The sequence below is a fragment of the Callorhinus ursinus genome, unplaced genomic scaffold (assembly GCF_003265705.2).
Source record: "Callorhinus ursinus isolate GAN/ISIS: 27379988/994484 unplaced genomic scaffold, GSC_fseal_2.0 scaffold85, whole genome shotgun sequence".
In the NCBI taxonomy this organism is placed as follows: domain Eukaryota; kingdom Metazoa; phylum Chordata; class Mammalia; order Carnivora; family Otariidae; genus Callorhinus; species Callorhinus ursinus.
The window spans coordinates 272,572-298,460 of record NW_027397147.1 but is presented as its reverse complement, the minus strand read 5'-3'; the positions used below and the strand labels follow the sequence as shown (position 1 = coordinate 298,460).

General features: G+C 44.6%; 1 protein-coding gene across 3 annotated transcripts in view; it reads left to right on the top strand.

Moving 5' to 3' along the window:
- Positions 1–25,388, top strand: part of DCUN1D3 (defective in cullin neddylation 1 domain containing 3) — a 34,995-nt gene extending 9,607 nt beyond the window's left edge. For all 3 annotated transcript variants that reach the window (XM_025855378.2, XM_025855377.2, XM_025855376.2), the window contains exons 2-3: positions 21,437–21,972; positions 23,127–25,388. In XM_025855378.2, coding sequence (XP_025711163.1) covers positions 21,542–21,972; positions 23,127–23,610 — 915 coding nt within the window. In that variant the 5' untranslated portion in view covers positions 21,437–21,541 and the 3' untranslated portion in view covers positions 23,611–25,388. The remainder of the gene's footprint in view (positions 1–21,436; positions 21,973–23,126) is intronic.
- The last annotated feature ends 501 nt before the right edge of the window (positions 25,389–25,889 follow it).

The following is a 25,889-nucleotide window of genomic DNA, read 5'->3' as shown; positions in this document are numbered from 1 at the left end:
GTATGAAATGGCATTCCCAGAATGTGTTATAGTTTCTTGAACTTCACAGGTGCTCTAGCTCTAGACTTCCCTAGTGTAAGAAATGAGCACACTTAATAAGATACCAAATATACGGAATTCATGTTTCCTTTCAGTGTGACTTTAAAAAGATAGTGCATTAAAGAGCATCAGCCCAGTCAGTCTAGGTTTGAGTCTGAACTTTACCACCTACTTACAATTTGATCTGGGATTGAACTGCTTAACATCTCTAAGTCTCTTTTTTATCTTCTTCATGTATAAAGGGAGGACAATCACAGTAAGTAGTTGTGAAGATTCAATAAGACAGTCCATTTGAAGGATATGGCTCAGTGCCTGGCACATATATAAATGTCTAAGAACATCAGCTATTATTAGCTACATGCATACGTAGATAGCTAAGCTCACCTGGGTTGGCAACTCCCAAGGAGCCAGGAACTCTATCGTTTTACTTTTATAGGGGGATGTATGAGACAGTGTATAAAACATTGCTGGGCACACAGTAGGCACAGGTTATCTGTCACTTAAAAATAAAACCTGCTCTGGGTATCTGGGAATTATAGGAGTGACTCTGTGATGGAAACTTCCAGCCTGTTTCCAGAGCTGGCCTAAAATCGAGAGATGGAAAATCTTCCTGAAACTCTATAGAGCATGCACGAGCGATGGGGACCAGGGCCCCATAGCAAAGGTACTGCTGAACCCAAAAATGGGAAACTGATCCAGGAGACTTTCTATCTTTCGCAGTATACCTTGAGGTTTGTTGAGTTGGGCAAAACTACATGGGACTTTGGGAAGGAAACTGCAAATTTGTTTAAGCCAGTCCAGAAAACCTTTGGGAGTCAGTCGGCAAGTACCATGTTGTGTGTGTGCTTAGCAGAGACAGTGAAAAGCCCAGGTATACAAGGTAAAGGGCTTACCAGCTGCTTAAGGTTCACTGGTTGGTGAACTCCCCCGAGGCCAGTCTCTGTTTCTTCCTGTCACTCACCCATCTGGAGATTCTACTCTGGTGGGACCACCACTGGACTAATAAGTCTAGATCCTAGTCTGGCCTCTGCCACCAGTTACTGTGTGTCTTTACAGCCCCTCTTTGAGTCTGTTTCCTTAACTGTGATATACGATTTGAGACCAAATCACTATTTCTCAAAGTGTGGCGTTGGTTACATTTTTAGTGTATCTACTGCTGAAATGAGTATTTGAGAGTGTTTTTTGTACTATTGATGGTACATATGATTTTCAGTGGTACATGGATGAGTCCCTTTTGTTTACTAGTTCTGTATTTTAATGTGTATTAATGAAAACATAGCTAGCATGTCAGACCTTTGTCTTTATGGATAGTGTTGCTTAGGATGACATTAAAGTGGATATGATTTTTTTGAAGCTTTTAAGAAAAATATTGGAACAATAGTTGGAATGGCAAATGGATATGGAAGATCATAAAGATTGTCTAGAAAAGGCTGAAATTTGTAATTTCTAAGGTTCAGTAATTCTGCAGTGCCACACTTGCATGAGGTCCTGTGGTGATGGACACGGTAGAGCAGGTCCAAATTTGGGTGGATTTAAAGACTTGCCTCATTCAAGCAAATTGACAACTTTCTATTTCTGCATTCATGGTGAAAATACCCATAAGTTGTGTAGAATTTAAAATACTGTAGATGTTAGTGGTGATGGCTTTTTTTAAAGAGTAAAAACTAAATAGTATTGCTTCCTCTTTCACCCTTAGCAGTTTTCCTGCAACCTGGATTGATCTTTTGTCCCTTTCATTCTTTGGGGTTGGGACTCCCCATGGAAGCAGCGACCTGTTCTGCTGGGGAGAGAGAAAATGCCAATCCATTCTCTCTCTCTCTCTTTTTTGGCCAACCATCTCTCTTGAATGCACACCAGTGCAGGTATTCTAGGTTCTGGAAGGCTGGGGCTCTGCCCTATCTTAATGTCTGGTATGTTACTTTTTGCTGGTAACTTCTTTAAACATACAGTGTGGCACGTGCCCTAAAATGAAGTTAAACACTGAGGCAAACTATTTAAAAATTTCATTTCATAGGACGCCTGGATGGCCCAGTTGGTTAAGTGTCTGCCTTAAGCTCAGGTCATGATCCCAGGGTCCTGGGATCCATCAAGTCCCTCATTGGGCTCCTTGCTCAGTGGGGAGCCTGCTTCTCCTTCAGCCTGCAGCTCCCCCTGCTTGTGCGCATGCTCTCTCTCTCTCTGACAAATAAAATCTTTAAAAAGATAATAAAATAAAATTTTCATTTCACTTTCTGTCATATTGCTCATAACTCAATATAGTGGGGGTCTGGAGAAGTTAAATGAGCAGTGGTAGAAATGAAACAAAACTATTGTAGGAGGTGCTTTCTTTTTAAGTAAAGCCCCAGAATAAAACTGAAATCTCGATTGCTTAAGAGGAGCCAAGAAAGTTCCTTTCAGATGTAGTCTATGGTTACTTGAGTTTTTTGTTGTTTTTTTTTTTTTTAAACCTTAATTACCTGTGTTCCCTTGACATTTTCTGTGTATCTTCACACTGTCATCTTTCATTATCTACTTTGGTTGTTGGCCTGTATTCTGCAAATGATTTTGTTCTATAATTACTTCAGCATAAAGGCCCATGCATCTGGTATAGCTCCGTATAATAAATTGTTTAACGTTTCAAATTATAATTTTTAAAAATTGTTATAAATATGGTTCCACGTCTGTTATCTTTCTGTGCCATTTATCTAGTCAAGATGAGGTCAAAATCGAGCAAAATGGTGACAGTGATATAGCCCAAGATTATTTTTCTCCTTCATTTGTTTAATACAGAGTTTCTACTTGATTTCATAATGAGAAACTCTCAGATGTTTCCCAACTGAGGTGAAATCTAATGTTCCAAGCCACAAGCCCTCATACTTTGTAAATTTTGGTTTTGTCATTCATACTGTCTTGTCTCCTGAGAGAAGTGGTGACTTGTGGTATTTGGCACGTTGGGAAAGGGCAAAAGCCTTTACTCAGGCCTGTATTTTGCAGTATTAAAAAATCTCTTTTTCCCACTAAAATCTGTTTCATGACATGTATGACATTCATCCTTTGTGCAGATTCACAACACCGCCTTCCTCAGAGTAAATATCTTCCAGAGTCCATTTCCCTTGGTGCAGAGTTTAGTCATTATTTATAGATAACTGCTGATGAGTCTGGGGCAATTCTGAAAGGGGCTGGAGGAGGCTTGTGGCATTTGCCCTTGGTCTCTAGACTAGGGTTTACAAAGCTAGAGTGGGGTTGTTTATTTCCTTCTCTTCTTGGAAAATTGCCATTGGATCAATGAGTCTTGGTTAAGATTTCTTGCAGGCAGCTGAGTTGCTGGGCCTTTAAAGTTGAGAGCCACATGAAAGACTATTCTTTCCCAGTCATACAATAATTATCTCCATAGAAGGATAATCTCCACAGAAGTGTAAGCATTCAAGACCACACATTTAAAAAGATAAAATGTAATTTAGAGTCAGAATGGAAGATGTACAAACATAGTGGTAGAGTTCAAAACCTTTTCAAGCCATTCTTCCATGTTTCCAGCACTTACTGGAGTAAGACCACTTTGGTCTTCTCATGGTAGACTAACATTTTAATTCTTGTAGGAAACTTGAACTTTCATGGTAACTGCAAGTAAAAAAATAAAAATGTGTAATCAAAGACTTTAACTCTTAACTTTAAACCTCCCTAGTCAAAGAACCAGAATTGCTTAGTTTGTCAGGGCATTTTCTTTTCTAAGTTTCCAGCGCAAAACCATTGCCTGGCTTAGCAGAAAGAGATAATAAAATGTTATGCAACAGGTAAAAAATCTTTCCAGTTGCCTTTTCCCCATTTGGAAGGATACAGTTTTTCCTTCCCTCTGAGTAGTTTGGCCTAAGTTCCTCCTCTTTCTGATTTGTAGCTTTACTATTTGCATACAATGCTTAAGTTGACTCACTCAACACCAAGTTCTGCAGGTCTCTAGCATTTCTTGCTTGTGACTCAGCCTGCTTAAGCAAAAGAGCTTTTGATTACAATAGCAGCTTAACAGAACAAAACTTTTAAAAAACACGCTTTTAATAGCACTCTCAATTTCCAAACATATACAAGATATTTTCTAAGAAAAACCAGCCTGTGTAGTTTTCAAATTAGACGTATTTGAGCTGGGGACCAGCTTTCCTAGACGGAATGTGGATCATTCATAGGGAACTTCTGAAACTCAAAACTAATCTTGTAACCTAGGAAAATTTGGCCTCCAGATTTGATGCTTTCACCATTGTATTCAAAGTGAAGTGTGTGTAGTCCGAATTTTTCTTAAGGACTGCCCCTAGGATTGGATACACAGTGTTTTCAGGAAAAATGTGTTTGGTTTTTTTTAAGATTTTATTTATTTATTTGAGAGAGAATGAGAGATAGAGAGCATGAGAGGAAAGAGGGTCAGAGGGCGAAGCAGACTCCCTGCTGAGCAGGGAGCCCGATGCGGGACTCGATCCCGGGACTCCAGGATCATGACCTGAGCCGAAGGCAGTCGCTCAACCAACTGAGCCACCCAGGCACCCAGGAAAAATGTGTTTATGGGTTGCCAGCTATTCATGCCAATACGTTTGAGTGCCTTTTGTGGATCTTGTTCTTAAGGAGCTTATGACGTGGTAGGAAAACAGACATCAGAACGATTAGAAACTATGGTAAAATCAGCGCCGAACAATACCAATGCTATAAATGGAGATGTAGGGGGTGGGGCAGAGAGGCTTTAGGTCAGCTGGAAGGAGTCAGGAGTCCTGTGGGAGGTAAAATCTCAGCTGGGCTTGAAAGACAGACTAGAGAGTGAGGTGGCATTCCAAGTAGAGGTAACGGTATGTGTAGAACTACAGAAGCATGAGAAGCCATGGCGTTTGGGGGGAATGGCAGGTGTTTCAATATGCCTGAGGGATGTGGAATGAAGGGGATGGGGAGAATGACAGTGGTTGAGACCGAACTCCGAACTTTCTTTGTATGCCTTGCTGAGTTTGGATTATCTTTTGTAGGTGAAGGGGAACTATTAAATAATTTTGAGTAGGGACGTGGCATTTCACATGGTGTGTGTGTGAGAGAGAGAGAGAGAGATCTTGCCAGCGATAGCGTGAAAGTGGTTGGAGGGAGCAATCCCAGTAGTAGGAAATCTATTTGTGAGCATGCTGCAGTAAAGATGTCAGGGGCTTGAACTGTGGAATTACTGAGGATGGGTAGATACTTAGGAGTAAGAATTTACAAAGTCTGGCTTAATGTGATAAAACTTGATTGCTTGTATGTCCCGCATGGGTCAGTAGCCTGAAGGGTGCCCTGTTCCATACAGTCACTCAGAGACCCAGGCCGATGAAGATCCCACTATTGTATGTCTTGGTCACCGTGGCAGGGGGAAAGATGGCTCGGATGTCCTGTGCCAGCTCTGCTTAGGCTTAGAAATGATAAGAATCACAGCTCATTGGCCAGAAATAGACACATTTCCCCCACCTCACTGAAAAGAGGCTGGGAAATGAAATAGCATAAATTAGAGTGAATCCTAGAAATGAGAGTAAATACTGCTTCATGAAACTTTTGAGTTATACATACATTTACATGTGTGTATTTGGTCCGGAAGTGAAGTATTACTTCTCACTGAAGGCTGCTGCGCTTAAAGCTTGGAAGACACTGGACTAGGTAAAGCCTTATGCATACCAAACAAAAATCTACTCTTATTTAAAAAAAATGGGGGGGGGGCACCTGGGTGGCTCAGATGGTTAGGTATCTGCCTTCCGTTCAGGTCATGGTCTCAGGGTCCTGGGATCGAGCACGCCTTACTCCCTGCTCAGTGGGGAGTCTGCTTCTCCCTCTCCCCCCACCCCGCCACACTACCCCCCCACCCTACTTGTGCTTGCTTGCTTGCTCTCTGTCTCAAATAAATAAATAAAATCTTTAAAAATTTTCCGAAATTGATGGATAGTACATTGTAAAACTTACATAAGCTTTTGTGGACATTATTGTGTAAAAGTGGCTCATACCATGCATGTAGGTAGATTTGTGCAGTGCCCTTGGTACATAGTAGGTGCTTATTTTACATTAGATTCTTTTTTAAAATGATTTATTTGTTTGATAGAGCTAGAGAGCGCATGCAGGGGGAGGGGCAGAGGGAGAGGGAGAGAATCTCCAGCAGACTCCCTGCTGAGCACGAGCCCAACATGGGACAATCTCAGGACCCTGAGATCTGACCTGAGCTGAAATCAAGAGTTGGACACTTAACCAGCTGAGCTTGGTTAGGCACTCCTACATTTGCTTCTATAGAAAATGTTTGTCAGGTACCAGTTAGCCCTTTTCACGTTACCATATGCATTCCCTGCCTTCTTGGAACTCATAACATAAGATGCAGTCAGTGAAATAATAGCATCCTTTCTCTTCTGTGGACTTGTTATTTACTTATTTTTAAAGATTTTTATTTATTTTTTTGACAGAAAGAGACATAGCGAGAGAGGGAACACAAGCAGGGAGAGTGGGAGAGGGAGAAACAGGCTTCCCACTGAGCAGGGAGCCCGATGCAGGGCTTGGTCCCAGGACGCTGGGATCATGACCTGAACCGAAGGCAGACGCTTATTGACTGAGCCACCCAGGCGCCCCTGGACTTGTTATTTTTGACCACCTGTTTGGAAGCCATGAATATTTATATTCTAGAGGAGGAAAGGATATATAATGCCTTCAAGCCTTGAATGCATATTAGAAGTAACAAATTGTTTATTATAATAAGGTGTCATAATAGACAATTCTTAAAAAAATTCAGTCAGAAGAACTTGCCAGGGGAGAAACCAATGAAATACTTTCTGGTTTTTATTTTTACTTATTTATTTCTTTTTAAGATTTTTTTTTTTAATTTATTTGAGAGAGAGCATGAGCAGCGGTGGGAGGGGGCAGAAAGAGAAGGAGAAGTAGACTCCCCACTGAGCGGGGAGCCCAACGCAGGGCTCGATCCCAGTACCCTGGGATCACGACCTGAGCTGAAGGCAGACGCTTAACCAATTGAGCCACCCAGGCACCCCAACTTTCTGGTTTTTAAAAAATGTTTGGCCTGGAAAAAACAAGTATCAAAGATGTCCTTAAGATTGTTAGGTTGACTTCTTGTGCAATGAGCAGCTGGTGTCAGCCGACTGATGAGCACTGAGAGATGTGCTGTGCCTTTCGAAGGGCAGTGATGGATAATGACTGTTTCATTTGGATAAGCCAGTTGGTGATACTGAGTAAGTAGTGCCCCGGGTGAATAGGAGTTAATCCTGGCTGCCTGGCAGAAGTGGATTTGTTATATAATTTATGGCACCCAGAAGCCCTTTGGGGAGATCTTTATTGTCTTATTATCAAGACAGTATCCATCTAGGCCTGAAGATGAATTCTCGTTGCTCTCATCTAGTTCCACCAGAGTGGTTCTCATAACTGAAAGGGTAGCAACTTGCTGTTAAATGCCTGCACTTGGTTTTTGCTTTGACACAAAGGTACGTTAATCAACAATGGGTATTAGAAATCAAGAAATGTGTAGTTCATGATTTATTAATAGTTTGGAGGGCTTTTTTTTTTCTTGTTAAACTGATTTAACTTTTGAAAAATGACTCATGTTCAGGGTTTCAAACATTTCCTCTTTGAATAGCCTCAAAAAGCGTTTATTAATGTTTTTGTCTTGTAAATTGCTGCTGCAGTTCATTTGTGTCAGTCCTGCCACAGCTGAAACTAACACGGGAGTATCAGATTGGCTTTCCGACATCTGACACAAGTGGGCTCCTTAACTCTTAGTGCTGGTGGATGTCCACTGTTAAACAAGCCTGTACTATTTTTTATGACTCACTGAGAAGTCATGTGGTGGTGTGATCCCCCTCTTCAGCGACCAGCACTTAAACTTGTAATTTTCAACGTATTGTGTTAAAACAAATTTCTAATTCTGGCTGTTTTTCTTTTCAGTTCTAGACCTAAAATTGGAAGCTCTATTTTTATAAAACACTCTCCTAGAAAAGTCGCCGGTGTTGCTACCCAAATATCATAACTGGGCCCGGGGGCGGGGAGAGCAAAAGCTAGCTGTTTCAAATGGTTAAGCAGAATGTGTGTGTGGGTCTGCCTGCCAGCCGGCGGAGGTGCAATCTGCCCTTTGCTTTCTTGGCAAGTGCATCTGGCTTTGAAGGCCCTGATTAGGACTTTAGTTCTTGGCCTTTTCTTGCTGTCCTATAAAACATAGTCCATTGTCCCCTGTGGTTCCAAAGAGATGGAGGGCCTTGATGGTCCACGTCTCTTGTCTTTGATGAGGTCCGTGCTTCAGCCCTCACTTAAAAGCCACTCCGTCATCGACCAAATTTTAGAAAATGTAACAGTGGAATAGAAATATAAAACTGGCCATGAGTCCTTTGTGTTCAATATGCAGTATTCAGAAAAAACTGCTGGGTTATGCCCCTGCATCTCCAAACACCTTAAATGTGTGATGCCTTAGTTGACTGAGGTAAAGAAGAGGCAGTTCAGCTCAGCACCAGAAGGCTTTTCATTGGCGTTCACGTGATTGGCAAGCCCTCAGAGCTTCGCAGAGTGCTGCTTGAATGAACCCTCTGGACTTGGTCCCTTGCTCCGAGGAGAGGCTGGAGTGCTATCCATCATTACTGTGAATTTTTTCCAAGGGACTGGGGTGCATGTCAAAAAGAGGCATGACAGGATGAACATGTTCCCATTTCAGCTTTCACTTTGGCTCTTGCCAGGTTTGAGGTGAAAGTTAGCTTGTGGCATGCGGAGAGATGGGGTGGTATATGCTGGCCGAGAAGCTGTGTTTGTGTCACATTAGTTGAGAACTGATGAGGTGGAGAGTAAGTGGAACAAGGAGACAGTTCCTACTTTATCTTCCCTCTGAAGGTAGAGGAGTGCTGGGAGGAGAGGAGTCCTGGAGAAGTTGGACCTTAGGGAGCAGCTCTGGAGAGGTGAAGTTCTGCATTCTTAGGGCTCGACTGCCTTTACTGTTGAGTATTTGGTAACGTCATCATATAATTAGAATTGGTATAAATGGCTACCAGTTACTGAGTACTAACTTGTGCTAGGGACAGCACTAAGTAGGTTGGACTTATCATTTATTCAATCATGAGTCAATACATTTCAGGTACACAGACTAGTGCCTTGTACAGAAATGGTCAATAAATAACAGTGATTATTATTCACTCAACAGATATTTATCCAGCACTTGCTTATGTGACATAGCTTAGGTACACAGGACAAAGGGGTGAATAAGATAAAATCCCAGCTCCTGTGGCACTTTGCTTCTAGTAGTAGGAGCAGACAATAAGAAGTTAACAGGAATTTCAGAGAGTGAAATGTGCTGGGAAGAAATGAAATAGTGTGCTGGGCCCGAGTGAGATGGTACTTTAGGTCGGTCGGCCAGGGAGCACCTCTCAGCATTCTAACAGAGACCCATCTGATGTGAAGGGGCCATTTATTCTTCACTATGACACTTTGATTTTCCCAGTTCTCAGGTGAGAAAACTGAGGCACAGGTGATTAAGTATACGCTGGGGAGCAGATAGAGCCGAGCTGTACACACACAGTCATCTGCATTCAGAGCACGTCCTGCCCTTCTCCGAAGGGGTGAAACTGTACTGGGGCAGCTGCAGGGGCTGTAGTGTCTGCAGCTGGGTTATGAGTGAGGGGAATGGACGTGGTGCAGTGTAGGTAAAACCCTGATGCATGTCAGAAGAGTTAACATGTAATTTCACAGACCCCAATCATTGGATGCAGAATTTGAGTGTATGAGTGTATGCACGTATGCACAGTTGAGTCTGGGTCCAGAGCTATCCTTAGATTTTCAAAGATATTGATGCCCAAAAGCGCTTATGGTGCTGCTGCTTAATTTTAGGATTTTCTCATAATCTTGTTTCATGAAATTAGGGCCTAGCTGTGAGGGCAGAGTTTTGATAGCATTGCAGTGCCATTTGGTGGCAGCAGTTTTGGCAGGTCAGTATGGGCGGGAAGTGGGCAGGAACGGGGCTGGAATCATCAGATGTCTGTCCCTGCCAAGCCTCTAGGACTGGGTTGCCAGCCATTGGGTATAGAGCTCTATTTTGATTTAATTACCTGCTTATCTTTACACGTGTTAATGAACCCTTTGGCCTCATGCCATATGAGTGCCCGTTTGTGAAATAAGTAACTGTTTGAAATAAAAAAATAAAGCCCAAAACTTGAGGCCTCAAGTTTCAACCTGCAGGGAATGTATTTCCAATAAAGGCACACAAACACAAGCATTTCCTGTTACAGTTTTTAAAACCTGAATACTTTCTAAATAGGCTCTTTGGTGCTTGAAACCAGAGAGAAATTGTTTCAGCAATAGTAATTGAAACCAAGAGGATAGCCAAATTCTGTCAGATCTGGCCTTTCAGTTTCATAGGATGTGGTTTAGATCAAATACCTGTTTCAGCTGGAAGACTGATCATGTTGTTACTGCACAGAGGAAGACTTCCAGGAGCTCTTGCTTTACAGCTATTCACGTGGTGTCTGAGTGCTGGGAGGAGGTTCCTCCTTGGGAACATGAAGATGACAGAACATGCGTGCACAACGGAAGAAAGCAGCTGTAAGTGCTCTGTGGCCTATCTGCTTGAAGGAGGCCGAAGGTTGTAAAAATTGCAATTGGAAAGGTTCTTTTGCCCATTAGTCATATCAGCTTGTAAATGGCATCCTGGTGGTCCACCCAGTTGCAATATAATGTTACAGTTTGCTTGAGTTTGGGATTATTGGTCCTGGTGTTCAGCTAAGGGGTGAAATTGTGGCCTAGTAACTTGGTCCTGGATGATGAATCAGAAGAACCTAGGCATCAGATCTTCTTTCTTCGCTCTGTGAGCAGAAGAGATCTGAGTGACATAGCAATGTATTTGTTAGTAGGGACTCTTTCTGTTGTGACTGAAAACCTGACATCCGGCATATGCAAAAGAGGAATTCATTGGCTCGCATAACTGTGGGGCTCAGGCTTTGATCTGACTTTAGGTAGTACAGTTGGATTCTGGGTGCAGATAATGCCTTCAGAATTCATTTTCTCTTTGTCTCTTGGCAGTGATTTCATTCGTGGGTCCTACATACATTTGAAGTGAGACCCATATGATAAGAAGGGGACCATTTAATCCTCACAGTGACTGTTTGGTAGGCATTACTATTTTCTCTGGTGGTTCTCTGTGGCAGGATGACTGCAGCAGCTCCAGCTTCCTTTACTTTCAGTGCTAAGATTTATTCTGTCTGCTGAGGTCACCTGTATATCCCTAACCCAGTCATTGAATCCAGGGGTATGTGAGGCCCAGGTGGGCCTGAGTCACATAGTCCCTTGTGAGCCCCACCCAACTATGTGGCCAAGAGTTCAGGAGAAGGATCTTCTCTAGTGAAAACTGGCTAGTCACCTGAGGAAGAGCCTGGGTGCTGGGGATGCAGACGAGTCTCTGTTGCACGCAGTCATACCATTTGATACAGTCTGAAGCTAGAAAGCCCAAATAATAACTCTACAGGCTAAATCCAGCCTATTAACCATTTCCAGGGATCCCACAGTTCCGTTCTGAATGAGCCTCCCACACCCTGTAGGAATGTGATTCTTCAGGTTCTGCCTCTTCCATGGGCCAGATCCTTCTGCCCTGGTGCTGAATCTCTGGTTCCGGGACTGTCATTCGTGAGGCCTTAGTTGGTGGTGGCAGCGGCTGCTGCAACTTCTGCTGCTTTCTGATGGGAGTGGGCACAGGTCGAATTTCTTTTGAAAGAATAAGTGGGAAAAGTTAGATCAAATTAAAAGGTGCCCTGTGATTAATCTTTTTCTCCCCATTATGTAACAACACCATCTTGGAATCCTTGAAGCCAGACTCATCGGATCTGTCAGCCTTTTTGATGTGATTCACAGTGAAGCAAGTGATCTTTCTTAACCTGTTTCCATTCTCCTTTGGTGGTTGGATATTTTCTCTTAAACACAATGTCTTAATGTGCTTTTGGTAAGGATTTTTTGCAAGAAGTTGAATTAGTTGGCAAGTATCACAAGATAATGTTGGGAGAAATGCACACTCCCAGTACACTATACAAGTTGATGTTAGTTCTTTGGATTCAGACTGGATTACATAAATATATATAGATATATATACACACACACATATATATAATTTTTTTATACATCCTTTGATCTGTTGGTTCCACTTATAGGGTTTTATTCTCAGGAAAGAATTATAAATGTGCTGAGTTTTAAGTGCATGTTATTTGTTATCAGAGTAATGTTTATAATAGTGAGCTATTGGAAACAAGCTAAATGTCCAACAATAAGAGACTAAACTGACCTGATTTAGTATGGTACCTCCATTCAGTGGAAGACATATGAATATTAAATATGTTTCTTTTTTTTTAAGATTTTATTTATTTATTTGAGAGAGAGCATGCACAAGCAGGGGGAGCGGTGGGAAGAGTGAGAGGGAGAAGCAGGCCCCCGCTGAGCAGGGAGCCCGATGCGGGCCTCTATCCCAGGACCCCAGGATCATGACCTGAGCTAAAGGCAGATGCTTAACCGACTGAGCCACCCAGGCGCCCCTAAATATTAAATATGTTTCAACAGAGAATCCCAACCTTTTTGCGCACCCTCTGTAGTACAGCACGAAATTTTTGACAGATTGAATAGTAGCAGGCTATAAATGGTGTATGGGTTACATGACATAACTAGTGTGTTTGTGGTTGTACCAGTACTACCACTGAATTGCTGCTTTTTTTTTTTTTTTTTAATTGGGAGAGAACAAGCAGGGGGGAGTGGCAGAGGCAGAGGGAGAGGCAGGCTCCCCGCTGAGCAGGGAGCCCAATACGGGACTCGATCCCAGGACCCTGATATCATGACCTGAGCTGAAGGCAGACGCTTAATGGACTGAGCCACCCAGGCGACCCAGAATTGCTGCTCTATAAAAGCATTCTGTGAGAGGAGAAGATTTATATGAAAAAATGTTCAATGGAAAAGATTGTGAAATACAGTGTACAGTATGATCCCACTTTTGTTCGAAAGTTCTAAGCACATAATGTAGACATGCATGTGTTTTCCGTGTGCCGTCCTTATGTGCTCATATAAAAGACTAAGAGGATATAGTCAAATATTAATTGTAAGTGGTGGGATACTAGGGTTTTTTTAAGCTTCTTTGTATTTTCTAAACTCTACAGAGTAACTATGTAATACTTTTGAATTTGGCAGCAGGAGAGAAAGCCTTGGTGGCCTCACTTCTCTGACCAGTTTACTGATGTGGTTGAAAACATACTCTTTTATTATACAGCTCTTTCTTTTCTCCCTGTTCCTCTTCCCGTCTACTGTGCATTAGCAGTTAGCTTCCATCCTGGGCCTCTAGGAAAAACCTGATAAATGTGGCCTTAATGGATTTGGATTTTTTTTTTTAAAGAATTAGCAAACATTTAAGAGATTGATTAGTTACCACATGATGAACCTGAGGCCTTCTTAGAGGAAGTGTGGCTCTAGAAACCACATCTATACATTTGTGGTAATTCTGGTGCCCCTTTAAGGCATTTGGATGCAGTCATTTATCATCTTTATATTGGGTTCCTTCCTCATCTTTCAACTCATTTCAGTTTCCTTTCTTGCCTTTCTTTTACTTAGGGGCAAAAACCAAAGCTTATCTCCAGTTAACTCTTTTTCAGTCACTTTGTGACTACTGAATTGCTCAGAAGGAGATTGAAAAGTGAACAGTTGATGTGGTAATTGGGTGTTTGAGGACTAACCATCTGCAGTCAGGTAAGCCTCTAGGGGGGCTGGTACCCATATGCCAACTGGAAGCCAGCAATCAGTGCCTCATCCGTGGTTTACCTTCAGCGGGGCCTAAGGAGGCTCTCTTAAGAAAGAAAACAAGCAGTAAGCATAAAAGCAGAGATGAAGAATGCAGCAGGCATGCCATTTTTATTCTGGTACCACGGAGCACAGGTCCAGGACGGCCCTCGGCTCTTAAACCAGGAAGGAAACTGAAAAAGCTGGAGCAGAAACAAAAAGAGTAGCCAACTTAAAAATCCGGTGCCCCTTAATGATGTCCAATTTGCACATAAGTGGGTAGCCTGACCTGTCCTGACCAGTAGTGACAGCAAAAAAAGATTCCACGTGTGGGTCAGTAAAATGATATGGCCCTTTTTTGGTTATTTTGAGGCATGTGGGATTAAACATGTAGCTCATTCCTGGAGCTCAGAGACCAAAAATGCTTCATTATTTGGTATCTGGAAACTTTATAGTACATGCGTGTGTTGGCTTGGTTGGATTTGGCAAGTAGTAGTGGTTCTAGCCAGCCCACACTTGGCCTCAGGCCTCCAACTGGATATATATTCTTGCTCTAGTATATTTGAGGTATGCCAGGTGAGGAAGAGTAAGAACACTTTAAACAGAAAATTACTCTGGAAAGCTGGCTGGTCTTAATCATGTGACCTAAGATTATTTTACAGAAATAAAACTAATAAAAATAAAACTTTTTTTCTTAAAAAAAAAGTCCCCCCGCCCCAATCCCTCTTTTCTTTTCTTTTGCACTTTGGAGATTTGTTGATATAGCAAGTCATGTGTTCCTACCCAACCCTAACTGCTGCCTTAGCTTGCTGCTATAGTACATTTTAGGACAAAAAGTCTTTTAAAAGCATGAAAATAGCAGCAGACGGGTCTCGTTTGCTTTGGCAGAGGGAATGGCTTTCCCTCCCAAGTAGCTCTGGGTAAGAGACCTAATCTCCAAAGGTGATCTTGTAAGTCCCAAGTTCCAAGTGACAGCAGGCGACTCTACATTTCAAGTACTCCCTCCGTCTTAGCTCCTTGTTATTTTTGTGAAGTTTACTTTCTAGGAAGTAGTTTACAAACAGCCACCACCCATTCCCTATCTTTTTCTCAGGTCATTCAGCATCTCTAGCTGCCAGGTGGGATCAAGGGGCTCTTGTGGTCTGGCTTTGAGACTCCCAAGGGGGATGGCTTCTGCCAGGACAGTGCATTAGCCCCTGGCGGCTGGAGAAGAGCCATCTGAGGAATTCATGTACTCATGTTCTCTGGCCTTTGGTTGTCTGGCATATATAGTAAGAAATAAAAACATGCACCCAGCTAGCTCTACAGACTGTTTAGATGAAAGCTGGAAAGCGGTTTCTTATTGCCCCTCTGCAGAAACACCAGCATTTGCCGGTGGTTTCTTGCTTCCAAATAGACACTAGATGGGAACAGAATGGGCTGGGTAAAATCAGATGAGTCCCCTCTCTCCAGGAAGTCTCCAAGTAGATCACAGGTGCTTGCTGACACTGATTTTTGGTGCCAGCATTTGCCTCCTGTTTTTCAGCTCCTCATTTCATGAGGTGGTTCCTTGGGTGACAGGCTCCCCATCAGCGGCCAGTGCACATTCCTGAGCAGGCTTCCTGACCCAACCAGCGGCAGCAGCAAGCCAGCAAGCTCTGGTCTGTTTTCCATATGCCAGGGCCTCTTGCTGACCCTGCACAGATCAAACTAAGATGATTAAAGAGAGAGAGGCAGGCCTGCAAAAGCAGTGTAATCTTTCACCCCTTGTTCAGACTGGAGTAGCCCCTGCTTGCTCTCTCCTCCTTTTGGACTTCTGGTCTCATTTTCTCTTGGGTCTGATAGGCTTAGGCAAGAAGTATGAGAACCGTTCACTGAGCAGGCAAAGTGCCAGTCCTTAGAAGGCTTGCAAATTTAGAACTTCAGCCTCGTTGGATGCCAAAAAGTGAGGGTAGTCCCAGAACATTAAACTTGGAAGCACTAGTCTAGACCCCTCGCTTTAATGTTGGGATCCCACAGACTCGGAGGGGTTAAGTGACTTGTTCAAGGGCCCACACCGCTTAAAGGTACCAGACCAGAACCAAACCTGGGAGTTTATTCTGTATCTCTGGTATGTTTAGGTGTTGCTGATGTATCTTTTCATCTTGGGCCATCATCTCCTTGGGAGAAGGGTGTATCTTTGGGACACATCATAGCAGAGAATAGTAGTGAGACCAGTGAGGAGGAATGGCGGGTTTAGAACCAGACGGCCTGGATTTGAATCCCTTTTCCTTTGTAGACGGGCTGTGGGACTTCAGGCCAAATTCCTTAATTTCTCTTCAGTTCTCCTCTCTGTAAAAAGCTTTTATAGTATCTTCCTCATACGGTTGTAGTGGGTTAAATGTGACAGTTAATGTGAATCCCTTCCGTACATGTGTAATCTAAGAGATACGGCTGTTACTAAATGTTTTAAATCACCTTTCCACATGGACCAACGAGATTGGCCCTTTGACTCTTTCCTTTCCATTTGGTGTTTCCAGTCATTTAAAGATCAAACAAAAGCCAGTTCTCTGAAACTTTCCCACGGGGTGGACTTTGGAGTCTGACAGGCTGGTTTTATCTCCTAGTCACCCTGCTTAGTAGTTCAGAAACTTGGGTTTCCTCATCTGTAAAAAGTCTGTGACAGGCTAGGTGGTTGTGAGGGCGAAGGCGATGATGCAGAGGAAGCAGGCAGCCCCATGTTCCGCACATACCACTTCCCCTCGTCAGCCCCTCCACCTTTCTTTCCGTAACGCTAGTTCACACTCCTCTCTCCTTTTCCTGTCTCCAGTCACTCTGTGTCCTTGTGTGGTGTAGCCCTTCATGGTCCTTCTCTCCCATAACAGGTCCTTCTGTCTCAGCAGTAGATAGTAAGCCCAGGAGACCCAGGGACTTGCCCGCACCTCACTTCATGGAACTGCCTATGAGGTAGCTCAGCTCCTGATCCCTCTCTGGAGCCAGAGCAGCAGCGGGACCACAGCCCCTGGGATTGCCCCTGGCCCAGCAGTGCCAGCTCCAGGCAGGCGGCCAGGCCCGCCCCCACGAACAGCCAGGGCTGGCACGGCGCAGGCAGCGGGGGGCTGGGGCCGCTCTGCAGAGAGGGAGGGTGACAGAAGCATCTGGAGCGAAATTGAAGGAGAAAAGCTGGAGGCTGAGCCTGATCCAGCATAAACTGAGCAGAGTTACTGGCATCAATCTTTCAGGTAAACCTCAAAACTATACAATTGTGCTGAGAGGTAGGTTTCCAGGGGTGTGTGTATGTGCGTGTTTTCTTCTTCCTGCCTTGCCTTTCTCCCTGCCCCTGGCTCCATTCAGCTCTTTATGCCCCTTAGCAGAAGCAGGAGAGCAGAATCCCTGTTGAGGACAGGGATGTTGGGAGCTGCTTTGGGTACCTGCGGAGTCCTGCATACCTGAGCTGCCCCCCGCCTCCCCCCCCCCCCCCCCCCCCCCCCCCCGCAAGAGCCGCACTGGCCACTGAAAAGAGCACTGTTCTAGGAGCAGGGAGGCTTGATTCTGTCACCGACTTGGCAATAACGGCAGCAGCTATGATAAACGTTAACATTTCCTGAATACTTTCTGTGGGCAGAGCATCTCACGTGGATTATCTCCTTTACTCCGTCTTGAAGTACAGCTGCCCCATTTTAAAGTGAATGCTGATAGTCACATGTTGGTGCCATCAGCATGATTCACATCCAGGTTTGTCTGCTCCAAGAACTCATCCTCCTAATTACTCTGCCCCTGTTTTCTCCCTTCCTAGATAGCTCCTTGACCTTGCTATGCCTCCATTTCTTTTCCTGTGAAATGGGCATAGTAACTATTCCACAGAGCTACATTTATGTATAGTGATTATAACGTACTACCAAATACAGGGTGGTATTTGTTAATAATGGCGCTCTGATGCTGATGAAATTTGGCTTTTGGGGTGCCCAGATTGTGCTGAGGCTTTCTACTTCAGAGAGGCGGCCGGGATGACCCGCTGGAAAGGCAGCTCCATTAAAGTATAAATGAGTATCAAGCTAGAAATCCTGTCTTTTTTAAACCTACAGAGCTAGGACCAAGGGGAAAGGAGTCTGGAACTAGCTGGAAGCTTGCCCCACTGGGTTCAAGGTGTCCCTAGAGCACAGCAAATACCCAGCTTGATTATACTCAGCATCAATCACAAGGAAGTCTGATCCTATGGAGAACCCTAGCCTGCAGGTGCTCTGGGCAGTGGTGTATTTGAGCAGGGTCAGTGCTGTGGTTCAAGAGACTGTTCTTCAACAAGACCCAAGCACAGGACTCAAGGCAGGGGTAGGTGTCCTGGCCGGGCTTGGGAAAGCTGAGCCCGAGCCCGTTTTCAGATGGGACAAGCTCGGGCTTTCATCAGGCTAACCAGCTACTGCTTGGCTGCTAATAATAATGATAGCTGTCCTCGGTCATTTCCGGGAAGGGGGGGGGCCACTGTGCGGCAGGTACCCTTTATCTGCATTTCCTGATGGAATCCTTACAACAGCTCTGTGAGGCAGATACCATTTTGCAGGTTGAGGAGATACAGGCTTCGATCAGGGTCAACAATAATCACTGGCAGAGTTGAGCTTTGATTTCCAGGTCGGAGCTTTTAACCATGCCGATGGACTGAAACATCACTGCTCTAGGGCATCTCTGGCAAGGCTGAGTCCAAGGGCATCATGACTGCCTGGATCACGGTGGCAGGGCTCACTGGGAGAGGGCAGTGGGTAGGACAACCCTTCCTGAGCACTGGGCACAGACAGTGTGTTGTGCTCCTTCCAGCGGCTGATGGTAAAACTTGCTGTTCTCAGATCGCTGTGGTGACTCTGGAGCTCAGGACCCATCCGTTGGTGTGCTTTCCCTTGGCACTCTGCTGGAGGTGGACTCGGCAGTCTAGCCTAGTGCTAAAGGTGTGTTTCTCAAGCCAGACATTGTGTGATGTTGGATGATTTGCTTTGTGCCTCAGTTTCCCTGACTTCAAATGGGGTTGTGGTGAGGATTACATGAGTTGTAATGTCCATAAAGTGCTTATTAGCGTAGTGCCAGGCATGATATCAAGTGTTCAGTAATTGATAACTGCTGTTATTAGCTGTTAGCCATCAGCTAGCGAGTCCAAGGAGACTTCCAACTTTAAAACACTTGAAGTGCTCTCAGCCTGGGACACTGGGCTTGTGCAAGACGGAGCCTGGGGAAAGCTCTGGGGGCAGAACAGTTTTCCTGGGGAAAGAGGCAGACATAAAAGGGAAGCCATTGAATAATCAGGGGCTGTAGTCACCATCAGATCTGAAAATATTTTCTTCTGGCTTGAGATCATCACTTGCCTCAACCCTCATCCGGAGTGGGGGCATTTCACAGAAAGGGACCAGAATGGAAGAAAGAGATCTGACCTTCTGGTACTAGCTGATTGATCATCTGTTCAAATTGATTTTTCTCTTCCTTTTTCTCATCTGCTGGGCATGTTAAAAGCCTTCAGGTTCTACTGTGTCAGGTCATCAAAAGATGCTCTTATGTGGAGGGCCGTTTGGGTAAATGGGATTAGGACCTCTTTGGGAGGCCCATCTGTTCTGTCCCTACCTGAAGGCCTTGGCGCCAGGATTTGGAGGAAGCTGGTACAATGGAGCATCTGTCCTGTGGGGGTGGGGGCAAGTGGCCTGGGGTAGGTGGGTCAGACAGAGGCCAGGAAATCCTCTTATCCTGCCAGGTACCTGGGCCTCACTTAGCAGCAGGAGCTGAGCAGCAAACCCTGGTGAGTCAGCGTGCCTGGGAATTAGAGTTGCCAGTCTGTGAGCATGTGGGGTTTGTGTAAGTTTGGGCCTTTTGTTTCTTTTAGCACTGTAGTCTTTAGAAACACAAATCTGGAAACCAGACCTTCCACATGGTATAGTCCTGCTTGTTTTTGAGATAATTCAGCTCGAACAGTTGCTTTCCTTGTATGCTGGTCTTCCAAGAATTAACCCCTTGCCTTTTAAAATTTTAATAGGTTGTGCTTATGGTTTATTCGCTATACTATTAAAGCATAAAAAGACTTAAGAAAACATACTTGGGTCTGTCTTTTTCCACAGCAGAAAACCCTTATAGGGTTTCAGTGGGGGGTTTTTTGTTGCTGTTGTTTTGTTTTGGTTTTTGAAGCCTAAGTGGAACTGCAAGTCTTTTGAGGGCATGTATGGGCATGTCTCTCTGTCACTTATTCTCTTTGAGGGTGGAGAATAGGACACACCCTGATACGATGAGTCTCCGATAAGTTATAAGAATGATTCTGGTCGTCATTTTAAACTTGTACACTCAGAATTTACCCATAGGATTCCTTTTGAGGATAACCCCAAATTTATCCAGGCACCATTTGGAGGAAATGAAAGTTCTTTAGGTAAAGTGTAAAGGTCCAACCTTTATAAAAAGCACCCTTCTGCTCATCTCCTAAGAGCTTTGGATTTGGATCACAAAGGGCCATGAAAGCTTCTTCTAGAGCTGGAGAGGCATGGGACTGACCTTGATTTTGGTCCCCTTTACCTGCTATACTTCTGGCTCCTGGTCTCAGGTTCTCTTAACATTGTAATGTTGGTGGCTGCAGTTAATGGCAGCAGGTAGAATTTTACAGGTACTAAGTTGTAGCTGGAGCTTCTCGTGGATTAGTTGAAGTTAAGAATAAAGTCCTGAGAAGACAGAGGTTGCAGAGAAATCACCTCACCCCTAGCCAGGAAATTTCTAGCAATTCTTTAAAAAACACTTTTAAATAGCGTAAGTAATAAATAAACCACCATGATGACTTTGTAATCTATCTGTGCAGACTTTTCTTTTTTATCTAGCAGTTATCCTACCATTTAGAGATGTGTGGATAAATCAGCCCTTCTTTTAAGGTGGAGGACACCCCCTTGGAGGACTGAGCTTGCAGGCCTTGTAGGACCTTCCTGTTTAGTGTGGGCTTGGCTTGTACTCTTCCTGCAGCCTCGCAGAGGACCTGGTAGGGAGAGAAAAAGAAACCGGAGGCCCGGGAACCGTGGTCGGTGTTTGCTTCTGGGGGTGGGCAGAGGAAGGGTGGAGAAAGGGCATTTCACCTACTGTGTGGGGGAGTTCCAGAAAGGAATTTGAAGAGATCAGAGACAAATTTTACTTTGCTATTTGGCTAGGACATTGCTTGTAGTCTTGACTCCACAAATCCTTTACCTCATCTTGAGGCCATTATGAAACTGTATAGTCATCTTAAATGTGGCCTCCCTTTCTCCCTACTCGTCCCACTTAAAAAGAAAATCTGAGGATTTTGACATGAGAGACTAGAAAATGAACTTTTTATTTGCACCTTCTGGCTTAACCTAGGACCAAATAACTTTCTTATGTGATGGCAAGTTGGCAAGACAGATTTCCTCTGGAGTATTTCTGGCAAAACTGTAGTCTTCCTTGATGCGTTCTGCACATGAATCAACCTCTTTGTAACCTGTGTTACCTTAAGAATTTTAGGAATTTTCTTATTGGTTCTCCGTATGTGTGCTAGCGCTGCCTTTCCAGCGTGAAGGTGTAGAGCTTAAGGGGGGTAGGTGGTGATGGACTCTGGGTATCTCCCCTGGTTCATGGTTGGCTCACGGAAATAGAGTGGTGGCCTAGGCCGCAGTGCCCCACAGAGGAAGGGAACGGTGGCTTGCGAATGCCCGTCTCCCTGTCCAGTGATAACTGCTCTGTAATTTTCTTCTAGGTTGGCTGGCTCCTCTGGCTGATGGCATGTTGAGGCACATGGGCCAGTGGCAGCGAGGGCATCTGATCCAGAGGGGGCCACTCTAGAGGCCAGGCCACCAGCACCATGGGCCAGTGCGTCACCAAGTGCAAGAATCCCTCATCGACCCTGGGCAGCAAGAACGGAGACCGTGACCCCAGCGGCAAGCCACATAGCAGGCGGAGTGCAGGCCACCGAGAGGAACAGCCACCAGCCTGTGGCAAGCCAGGGGGGGATATCCTCGTCAATGGGACCAAGAAGGCAGAGGCCACCGCCGAGGCCTGGCAGCTGCCAACGTCCTCTGGAGATGCTGGGAGGGAGCCCAAGTCCGACGCCGAGGAGTCTTCCCTGCAGAGGCTGGAAGAACTGTTCAGGCGCTACAAGGATGAGCGGGAGGATGCAATTTTGGAGGAAGGCATGGAGCGCTTTTGCAATGACTTGTGTGTTGACCCCACGGAATTTCGAGTGCTGCTCTTGGCTTGGAAGTTCCAGGCTGCCACCATGTGCAAATTCACCAGGTTAGTCACAAATATGTCATGTCACCAGGTGAGCGGAGGAGGATGCGTGCACTCCTGGGCAGTGGGGCCCAGCTGGGGGAGAACTGGGTTGGCTTCTTAGGGTTTTGGGTAAGTCTTTCTTTTTTTGACCAGTAACGACCGTCTTGGCCTGAAGTTAAGGAATAACCCACATGACGCCCCGGGGCTGGACGCTGCTGCCCAGCCCCACTGCCGTTTCGGACCTTTCTCTTTGCTTCTGCTCCGTTACTTGTCGATTCCCTCACTCCCTCAGCCACTTGATATTTATCTGCACCTGTCGTGTGCCAGGCACTGTGCGCGCTGGTCCAGGGAGCGCCTCCGTCAGCGCGCGTGCACATCACCATGGCCCTGTGGCCTGCAGAGGTTGTTTGTGGGGAGGGGGTGGCAAGGTCACCCCAAGGTGTGGTTTGCAGAGCACCGGCTTATAAATAAGAACTGGCTTTGAGACACCTCCCCCCCGACCCCCCTCAGTAGGTTGCCCGACAGACTTCAGATGCCTTGTATCTTCAGCTGAAAAGCAGTCTCTGAGATGATCATCAGTGAGAGACCATGTTGTAACCTGAAAGTGTTATGTAGATGTTAAAAATACATATGCAGTTTTTGTTTTTTTAATAACAGAACTTTGATCTGTGGTGGCAGAGTTAGCCAGGTTTATCCAGAATCTTTGGCTCCAAAGATCTCCCTTGGCAGTCACCAAAAGTATTCCAAAAACAAACAACCCATAGAGAATCAAAAGGAAAGCAGGAAAGCAGGAAGACTCCCCGTCTGGGAGGGGAGTCTGCGGCTTAATCACTGTGGCAGAATGGGAAATAGGGCATCGAGCAGGAGAGACTGGAGTTTCGCTTTGGAAGGATGAATAAGTGAATGAACCAACCACCATCAGCTGCCTCCATGTGCCAGACACTGTTAGAAGCAGTTGACACATATTAACGTGTTTAGTCCTCACCAAAACCCTATGGAGTAAGGTGGTGTTCTCACCATTTGACAGATGAAGAAATAGGACTCATTAGTGGAGGAGTTGAAATTCAGATGCAGGCCGTCCAGCCTCAAAGCCATGCTCTTAACTTTGCTATATTGCCTCTCAGCAGATGGTATTGTTTACAAATATTAATTGTGCCCCCTCCTTCCTGTTGCAGGAAGGAGTTTTTTGATGGCTGCAAAGCAATAAGTGCAGACAGCATTGATGGGATCTGTGCACGGTTCCCTAGCCTCTTAACGGAAGCCAAACAAGAGGATAAATTCAAGGATCTCTACCGGTTTACATTTCAGTTTGGTCTGGACTCTGAAGAAGGGCAGCGGTCACTGCATCGGGAAATAGCCATTGCCCTGTGGAAACTAGTCTTTACCCAGAACAACCCTCCAGTATTGGACCAGTGGCTAAACTTCCTAACTGAGAACCCCTCGGGGATCAAGGGCATCTCCCGGGACACTTGGAACATGTTCCTTAACTTCACTCAGGTGATTGGGCCTGACCTCAGCAACTACAGTGAAGATGAGGCCTGGCCAAGTCTCTTCGACACCTTTGTGGAGTGGGAAATGGAGCGAAGGAAAAGAGAAGGGGAAGGGAGAGGTGCACGCAGCTCAGGGCCCGAGGGCTTGTGTCCCGGGGAGCAGACTTAGTGGCTCTAGCCCAGGAGCAGCAGTAGCAGCAAGGGTCTGCCTGCTGCCCTGCAGCCAACCGAGGAATTGGACCTTTCTGGAAATTACTGAAGATCCAGATATTTTCTACTTTACACCTTTCTCTGCCTTGTATCTGAAAGGGCTCTAAAATGCTGTATCATGTTTTAGGCACTTTCTTCACTTTTTGGTTATTTTGGTTATTTCTTTTTGGGGGGGTCCCCCAAAATATTTGAACCTGGATACATGTTGTGTTTTTTTTTTTTTTTTTTTTTAAGCCTTCAGATAGAATAAGCCTGCCATTTCTTGCACAAGTTAGATTTTTTTGTGGGGGAGGGCATAGAGCAGGGAGGGGGGAATGGGACGGTTAGGTTGAATTAACATTACAAGATGATACAGTGCCAGATCTCAGTTTTGCATATTCTGTTTTCCAGGGCAGGTCTGTACTGTGTGTAGTGCTGTTTACAAGGATGAATTTAGGTTGTAATAATTATTTTAAAAGATTTATACAGAATTGAATAGCAGTGTTAACTGTTAACCATAATGCATTAATTCCCAGGTGATTTAAAGCTCTTGGAGAGCCAAGGCCAGCCAAGAGCATTTGTTGTCTGGTGACAACCCCCTTTTAAGCTAATTTATCCGAAACCCTTATTTTCTTCACTTCTTGCTCATTCCTTCTTTGACCTATTGCATTTCATGTTGAGTTCATCCATCAACATGCTGCACCTGTCAGTCAAGTGAGCAGTTTTTTTGTTTTTTTAGAACACATAGTACTGAGAACCACTTAAGCATTGAATGCAGAGAAAGCAGTGCTACCTCAGTTTTGCTGGAAGTAGACTTTGATAGTTTTCTGTTTTTGATGAATTTTCTGTATTTTCATGTTATAAGTGAAAATACTTTTTTTTTTTTCATTTGCCTTGGAGCCAAAGTTTCTGTTCCTGGTGGTCGGAAAACTGTGCCTGCCGGCCAACTGACTTGAAGGAAAACTGTGGTATGGAGCTCTGCTTGAATTTTTTTTTTCTTTAAAGTTTTTTTTTGAGTATCATCAGCTTACTTGTCTGGCAAGGGCAGAAGCCTGGGACTGGCCTGAACTCTGCCAAACAAATATAGAAGTGTATTTAATAGTTAAATGTGTGCCCTTTCCCTTCTTGCTGCACCCATGTTGTCACTTAACCCCCAGGAGTTATTTATTATCTTCTTTGTTAATGTCAGGCTCATTTGGGGTAATGTGATGACTGTTTAGGTTTACATGACCCTCCTCTCCTTCCCCTACCCCCAAATATGTATATATACATATATAAGATATGTATATATTTTACCTATATAAAATATATATATATACACATATATGTATCTATATTCCTTTGTTTCTTTGCCTGCTAAAACTGGCCATAAAAGAGGGAGCTGCCTTCAATATATAAAGCATAAGAAGAGTGCCAGGGAACGTCATAAATGGAGGCTTTTGCATCTGAATTTGGACCATCTTCACTAAAGAGAGGATGAATTTTCTCAGCCCTTTCCTCACAAGAGGGAGGCCCAGTTCCCCAGACTCCTCTGCGTGCTTGCTCCATAAGGCCAGCTTTGGCCAAACTGCCACACAGGAGCTGACTCTGGTCCTACCTGGTTTCAGTAGAGGGTCCTCTTGTTATTTTTCCATCTAAAAAAACATGTCCTCAAAACACTGTACTGGAAGGGTGGGTGGCAGGAACTTGTACAGTTCAGCTCCCAACACTTTGGAACAGATTGAAAAGGGAATCTTTTAAATAAAAACTTATAAAATATTTATACTCTTGAGGTAATGAGAGTTTGTCTATTAAAACATTTGGAGTTTTCTTCCCTACTTCCATCTGCCTCCCAGGTATGTGTTTCTCAGCCTGGGCAGGAACTGCTTGAGTTCCTTTATTAGGAGGAGGCTTATGGCTCCAGGCTCCCGTCTTTCCAAAGATGATTACTTGAGGAGTTCCTGCAGTCCATGTTTTTCCAAGATTGACATTGACATAGGAAACATACTTGTGTTTTGTTTTTTTTTTTTTTAAGATCCTAAACCTGGCAGTTGCCCCTTCTAGAGGGGCAGAAGGGAAACTTTAAAATCAGCCATAGCAAGTTAGCAGTACTGCTGGAAAGCTGAAGAGGGTCTCAGGCCAGATGTCTGGCTTTGTTCTAGCCTAAGACACAAGCTCCTTATATAAAGAGAGTTTCTAGGGGCCCCAGCAGGTTCTGTGGGCTCAACTGTAGTCAGGGTGCCCAGTCTTAAGAGAGACTGCCTTCTCATCTAGCCAGTC